Below are 7,256 nucleotides of genomic sequence, written 5' to 3'. Positions count from 1 at the left end.
TTCTTTGTAATTTTAAAGTCCATTTCTCTTATTTTGATGAATGTATTTTCTGGAGCAACAAATTTTTACGATATCCGTAAATATGAAAAATTATTTATAAAGTATTTATATTTAGAGGTAACTTTGTGAATAAATAGCTATTTTAACTTTCTACCAAAAAAAAAATAGTTTAACTGAAATTTCAAGAAGATTTTATAAAATTCCAGTAAGAAAATGAAGATTTTATTTTTAAAAAAAAAAACTCAGTAAAATTTAGAAGGAAGTGAGGCAAATTGTTCACTGCTGAACTCTTAATCAAAGAAAATGACTCCAATTGCGGAAGCTATTGTCCAATTTGAATTTTGCAATCTGAAATTCAAATCTGCTCCGAACAACAGAAGAAGCAAAATAAGAATGTTAAATGCAGTGCTGAAACCGTGCATTGCACGCGGCACCATGATTAATGTCCAACAAAGCAAATCCACTTCAGGTTCAGAAAAGAGCTCCGTTGAACGAACAAGGTCATTTATGATTCTTCTGTTTTTTTATTTTGAATTCATTGCACTAGAAAAATCCCTCTTTTACTAAATTTTTCAATTTTGCATGTATGTTAGTAGTAGTTTTAAACTAGTTCTACTGCATAAATTATAGTAATGGATTTGCATTGACTTTTGTAACAAATATCAAGTATTTTCTACTATGTGTTGAAGTTCATTTTTAATCTTTCACTATATGCGTTGACAACAATTTTCCTGGAACCTACCTTTCTCATTTTATATTGCTTTTATTTAGCTTGAGAGGATGAAAGAAAAACCCTAGACAAATCAAAACCTAGAGTTATGGCAGGGTTGGTTGAAGGGGCTCTTCTTGGTGCAGTGGTTCAAGAAGGGGCAAAACCAATCACAAACCAGATATCCAAAGCTTTGAATTTTAAAACCACGCGCCAAAACCTAGACTCTCTTGTGGATCGTCTCATGCCATTTGCCGAAGAAATTAATCTGTTAGACGAGGAAACGGATCCTCCAAACAAAGAACCAGAGAGGCTAATACAAGAACTGAAACAAGGGAAAGAGTTAGTTAACAAATACTGCAAAGTTCCTTGGTGGAAATTCTGTTTTCTACCTTTTTACCAAGGAAAGCTTCATGCTTTGGAAGTGAAAATTGTTAGATCCGTTACCCTTGTTACCGCAATTAGTACGGCAAGGGATGTTAAAAAGGTAACCTACATAGTCGCTGATATGAAGAGGAGACAATTCAACAGGTTGTGTGATCCTCCTGCAAAACCTGATCACACTGTTGGGTTGGATTTTCTTTTGAATCATTTGAAGAATTGGGTGCTCGGTAAAGACGGGTCTGTGCGTGTGTTAACTGGCTTGGCTAGATCCGGGAAAACCACTTTAGCTACGCTGCTATGTTGGGATGATCAAGTTAGAGGTAACGTATATAACTCTCAATTGAAAGCGTGTCACTTTTACTACTTGTGTTTATGTATCAATGTTGTGTTTGATACTCCGATATACGTTAGTGCTTGATAAATAATTATTGACTAATGGACCAACCAACCTCATTCATGAGGTTTTAAAACAAGGTTGCAGCGATTCCTGTGGTCGTGTTGCGATATTTGATATTTCCGAAAATCATGATAAAGTACAGCTGATGTGATTTCAATTGTTGTCATGACAAATTTGATAACCATGCTATCACTGCTCAAATTGGACTTGAAAACTTTTTCAATACCTTATTCATTCATTCATAATGACAAGTCTTTTTGCAAATGGAAAGAAACATGATATTTAGGATTCCTGATTGTTTGTTTCTTTGTTTTGACCAGGTAAATTTGGAAAAAATATATTGTTCTTGTCAAAAACATCGAATGTGGAGAACATTGTGCTGAATTTGTTTCAACATTGTGGACATGATGAGCCTTGCCTCGTAGACAACGGGGATGCGCTTAAACAATTGAGTAGTTTGCTGAAGAAAATTGGGGAAGGTCGTCCATTGATGTTGGTTCTTGATAATGTTTGCCCGGGCTTAGAATCCTTTGTTGAGACATTACAAGTTCAGGTTCCATTTTGTAAAATTTTGATAATTTCTAGAGTTGTGTTTCCACGATTTGAAACGCTGTTCTTAAGGCCACTTGGAATTGATGATGCGGTTACCCTTTTCCGCCGCTTTGCACTACCAGATGATGTAAAAAGAGGAACTTATGTTCCTGATGATGAATATGTGCAACAGGTTAGTTATATCTGTCCTATTAGTCTTAACGTTTTATCACCAAGGTTACATTTGGCTGAACATTTTGTCAAATTTGTCTTGTGTGTATATAATTGTGTTTCACAATATATAATGAAAGAAAGTGTGGGTGGTTTACTTACACTGAAATTGTAGCAAGATCTCAAAATGATAAAACCTCAATAATGCTTGCTCTGAATTGCAGGTAGCAAACAGTTGCTGGGGTTCTCCAGAGACCCTTAAATTGATAGGCGGGTCACTCCGCGGGCAACCTGTTGCGGTGTGGAAAAAAATGGTGAAGTTGCTGTCCAAAGGTCATTCTATTGCTTGTTCTAATCCTAATTTGCTTAATCTCCTGCAAAAAAATTTGGAGGATGCATTGGAAAATAATCCCATCATCAAGGAGTGCTTTATGGACCTTGGATTATTTTTTGAAGAGAAAAAGATACCTGTTGCCGCCCTCATTGACATGTGGACAGAACTGAACGACCTAGACGACGACAACATAGATGGAATGAACTTTGTTCATGAGTTAGATAACATGAATTTGGCTAATATTGTAGTTGCAAGGTACATTAATTAACTACTTATTTTCATTCTTTTAATTATATTTATAATTTTAAATTTCTCTTGCAAACCTTAGTATAACAGAGTCACAGTTAAATATTATTGTTTGCTCAGCTTTTATAAGAATCATGGAATTCAAGAAATGTAAAATGTTGATATAAACAAGATATTTCAGGGCTGTATAATATATAGTTATAACATTTGCTCATCAACCAGGAAAGTGACAAGTCACATCGACAATTACTACAACCACCATTTCCTTACTCAATATGACCTTCTTAAGGAGATAGCTCTTATTCAAGCCAGAAAGAAACCATATGAACAAAGGGAAAGGTTGATTTTTGACATTAACGAAAATAGTTGGGATCAAAAGAACCAACAAAATACCATTGCTCGAACATTATCCATATCAACTGGTCAGTTATTCCGCCCTAAATCGCATGCTCAATTGCACATACACATAAATTATTTCCACTCTTGACACGGTATGTAATGTTCTTGCAGACAAAATGTTGACCCCAGATTGGAGCAATATTGTGAAAGTTGAACAAGTTGAGGTTCTGATCTTGAATCTTCATACCAATAAGTATACCTTACCAGATTGCATAAAGAAAATGACTAAACTGAAAGTTTTGATAATCACGAATTATAATGGTTTCAGCTTTGCTGAACTAGACAATTTTGAGATACTTGATTGTCTACCCAATCTTAGAATAATCAGATTGCAACAGGTTTCAGTTCCTTCTCTTTGCACATTGAATAGTCTGCGAAAGTTGTCCCTTTACAATTGCAAAACAAGACATGATTTTCAAAGTGACGCGGTTTCAATTTCAGAGGTACTCCCAAATCTGGAAGAACTGTGTATTGATTATTGCAAAGATTTAGTAACACTTCCTGCTGGGTTTTGTTATATTACTTCCCTCAAGAAGCTCAGTATCACAAGGTGCATTAACTTCCTTGGGCCGCCGCAAGAAATTGGAAACCTCGAGAATTTGAAAGTATTAAGACTTAGTTCTTGCGCTGAGTTGGGTGAGATGCCAGCTTCAATTGGAAATCTTCATGAGCTACATTTTCTTGATGTATCAGGTTGTGCAAGCCTTCACAGTTTACCAGAAGAATTTGGAGAGTTGCATAATCTAAAAGAGCTTCACATGACTGGTTTTTCAACATTGCCAATGTCAGTCACAAAACTTGAGAGTTTAAAGTATTTAATATGTGACCAAGAGACTGCTGAATGTTGGGAACATTTCAAGCCTAGCCTTCCCAATCTAAAAATAGAGGAGGCTGAAGTTAACTTATTCATTATTGTATGATACTAAATACTGTATAGCCTTTATTACTTCATTTGTTTGCTGACTTTAGAGATCGGTACCTTTGGTACCTTTCTCTTTCTCACTAAATTATTTCTTCTCTCTTAATTAACATTATATTTTATTTACTCATTCATCTATTAAATTGCTAAACTTATCAAAGGTAGCAAGAGGAAAGGAAAGCCAGCTAATCCATTCCCTTTCAATCCATAATCTTTGATAGACTGCATATAAGGTTCCAGGCCTGACCCATAGTTTAGGAGGATTTCTTAATGCACGTAAAAATGAATGTTTCAGAGTTTTCGGAGATGCATTTCTGAACGCACCCAATACCCATCTAGCGCAGGTCATTATAAGTGACGCCCTATAAGATGCTATTTTTATTCTAGAGATGTATCACAGAGATTTTCTCGTAGATGTATTTCCGTAAGGTATAAACAGCAGTAGCAGAAGCAAACATCAAAAACATGTAATTTTCCAAAATGAAATTAACATTCATAAAATAAAATAAGCATTATATCGTTGATTTCAATATAAAATTCAACATTACACTTCAATATCAATATCTAGGTGAGCACTTCAACATCTTCACAATATTTTCGATCGATCTTGAAATCATCGCTTTCAACTCAAGCGGAACTTTTCTTTCGAAACGGAAATACGTATTCCACATAGCTCTTACATCTCCATCTGTCTTGAGTTCAGAGTTGTTGAACTCAATTTTTCCTCCGTTGTCAATCGACAACGAACGGTATCCGAGCTTCACAATTCTTCGATTGTCTCTGTAAGGTAGGAGATGGTGGATTTCATATTTAATACCTGCAAGAGATGTGTACTTGTTGGCTTAAACTTTCGGTTGGGTGTCGCGTTGGAGGATGAGACATTTGTGACATACCACTTGATGTCTATTTGTGACATTTGAGACATTTTCAGTTTGTATGAAATAAGAAAAAATGACATCTTAATTTATAGAAGCTATAGACAATTGTGAATTATTCAAAACCTGACATGCTGATTCCGGAGATATATCTCCGGTTCCACACTCTATTATCTTGCTCCAGATATGCATCTCTGGAACCTCTCCTGAATAGGTTTGAAAACAGAATCTTTGAAACAAACCCTTTTTTTTTACAAATGAACAAATGATGATATGGGAAATATCAAAAATGTATTAAGACACAATATGACAAATTGAATAAATTACACTTCATTAATATTGAGACACAGTTATATACACTTATTTGTCTGACTAAACACGAAATTAAAACGAATCGAAATATTTATCTCATGCTAAATCTATGGGCGGTACCCCTTTGACTTTTGTGCATTTGATTTTCTTTCATCGTTCCTAAATTTATAGAACTCTTACATCTGTTCCATAAAATGGTCATGCCAAGTCTCAACTTTTGTTGTTGAATGAGTCGTCCACTGCGGTGATATAAGTAGTATAGGACATCCCGACTTCAAATAAACTTGAACAAAATGTCGTGATTTTGAAATCCATTCAATACACATAATACGATCATTTGGATTTTGTGGCAGACAGTACACAATGGGGAAAATGTTTCTGAAAACAGTATCATGTAAGATTAACACACACCTTATCATACGCACATGCTATGAGGTGACCCATTACAGAGAAGCGCATTCATTTTTCCTTCGATGGCGGTCAACTAAGGCAAGGAACAAGAGACTCATAAACTTCATCGAAGTGTTCTTTCTTTCCATACAACCGTGTGTATGATTCTTTATGAGTCCTCAACTCTTGAATAAGTTGATGGCAAATAAGTGTATGATTATCTTCTCCTTTATCGAGTAAAGTCGAAATAGTTCGATAACCGCAATTACCGTCCCCTCAATATTGGCGATCCGTTCGATGTATTTGTGCATAAAAACATGCATCTTGTCGATGAATGTAATCTTTGGTGGAGGCGGCGTAGGAGGTGGTTTGTTAATGCGAGCTCCTTTGGAAACACTTTTTAGAGATTTTCGAGTTGGTGAGTCCAAAAAAACTTTGTCAACATGTTCAAAATACGAAGGAGGTTGCGCCGTTGAGTTGTCACTCGATGTAGGCTTGAGCTTTTTCGGAGCACCTTTTGTTTTTACCGGTTGAGAGGATGGTTTTAAGTCGGTGGTTTCCGGATAAGCAATATTCCTCAATTGTTCTTTGATATGGAGTTTCATGTTGTCATCGAATTTCTAAGATCTCTCTTGTATCACTTTCCATTTGGTCAAAATAGAGATATTTGATTTACTGTCTTTCATGTCATCGTCATCATCAAACCTAAGTCTTTTCCAATGAGTGCAAACCTCATCCAATCTTATCGGGCTACCAAGTTTCATCTTTTTTGCAATAACACAAGCACATAAGAGACCATATATTTTCACAATTGTGCATCCACACTTAGCGCTATCGGAGCCTACATTATCAACTCGTTTAGCCTCGTGAAAAATATAATTCAAACATGCTTGAGATATGTTGCCAACCAACTCAAAATAAAAATTGTTGTCTTTAAATCTGTGTTCCAAAAATGTGATGCTCCGACCAAATCATGTTTGTATCTTATTATGCTGGTTTTGAATCATTTCGTTCACGGAGCCCCAATCTCTACACAAATCGCCCTTACTATTTTCCAACAAAATCTTCAATGTAGCATGGGCAGACTCAACTCAGTTAATTGTTGTATTTCCAAGGTGCCTAACCTGATCGGTCCATGCACATACATTTTTCTCCTTACCTCGTCAAGAATAATGCTTTCAACATATTTCAAAAAATCAAGATATTTTTCACACATTTTCCTGAAATGCACAATGGAATCAGCATGTAATTCTTTTGTGGAAGAATTTACTATATGATTCCATGTATCCATTATTTTTTCCACAATCACATCTGCCTTTACCATTTTTCCATCTTCGGACTCTATTTGTTTCGTCCCAACCGCGGATTTAACCCGACTTCTCACATTCTTTGTTATTTGATACCTACAAAGTAATGCGTAAGAAGTAGGAAATTCATTTGCGACCGAATTCATCAAGGCGGTGTCGCGGTCGATAACTATGACTTTAGGCATCTCAACTTGGTCCTTCAACAATGTATGACACACCTCTAAGGCTCAAGTAACATTCTCCTCTTTCTCGCTCTCTAGAAATCCAAACCCGAAAAAATAT

General features: G+C 35.7%; 1 protein-coding gene across 2 annotated transcripts; it reads left to right on the top strand.

The window, feature by feature from the left end:
* The first annotated feature begins 260 nt into the window (after positions 1 to 260).
* LOC127074481 (probable disease resistance protein At5g66900) lies at positions 261 to 4,196 on the top strand. Of its 2 annotated transcripts, XM_051015807.1 has the most exons (6): positions 261 to 500; positions 772 to 1,413; positions 1,811 to 2,214; positions 2,417 to 2,781; positions 2,995 to 3,194; positions 3,283 to 4,196. In XM_051015807.1, the coding sequence occupies exons 2-6, from the start codon at positions 819 to 821 to the stop codon at positions 4,089 to 4,091; spliced, it is 2,373 nt and encodes a 790-aa protein (XP_050871764.1). In that variant the 5' UTR covers positions 261 to 500; positions 772 to 818; the 3' UTR covers positions 4,092 to 4,196. The 2 variants fall into 2 exon arrangements, with proteins under 2 accessions (XP_050871764.1, XP_050871765.1); XM_051015808.1 differs by lacking the exon at positions 261 to 500 and having other exon boundaries at positions 528 to 1,413.
* The last annotated feature ends 3,060 nt before the right edge of the window (positions 4,197 to 7,256 follow it).

The sequence above is a fragment of the Lathyrus oleraceus genome, chromosome 4 (genome assembly GCF_024323335.1).
Source record: "Lathyrus oleraceus cultivar Zhongwan6 chromosome 4, CAAS_Psat_ZW6_1.0, whole genome shotgun sequence".
Taxonomy (NCBI): domain Eukaryota; kingdom Viridiplantae; phylum Streptophyta; class Magnoliopsida; order Fabales; family Fabaceae; genus Lathyrus; species Lathyrus oleraceus.
The sequence above is the reverse complement of the archived record's forward strand: the minus strand, read 5'-3'. Positions and strand labels throughout refer to the sequence as shown.

Excerpts from the sequence above, each read along its gene's own strand:
- LOC127074481 (XM_051015807.1), top strand. The coding sequence starts at position 819 with ATGGCAGGGTTGGTTGAAGGGGCTCTTCTTGGTGCAGTGGTTCAAGAA. Across the intron at positions 1,414-1,810 it reads TTGGGATGATCAAGTTAGAG|GTAAATTTGGAAAAAATATA; the intron begins GTAACGTATATA and ends TGTTTTGACCAG. Across the intron at positions 3,195-3,282 it reads AACATTATCCATATCAACTG|ACAAAATGTTGACCCCAGAT; the intron begins GTCAGTTATTCC and ends ATGTTCTTGCAG.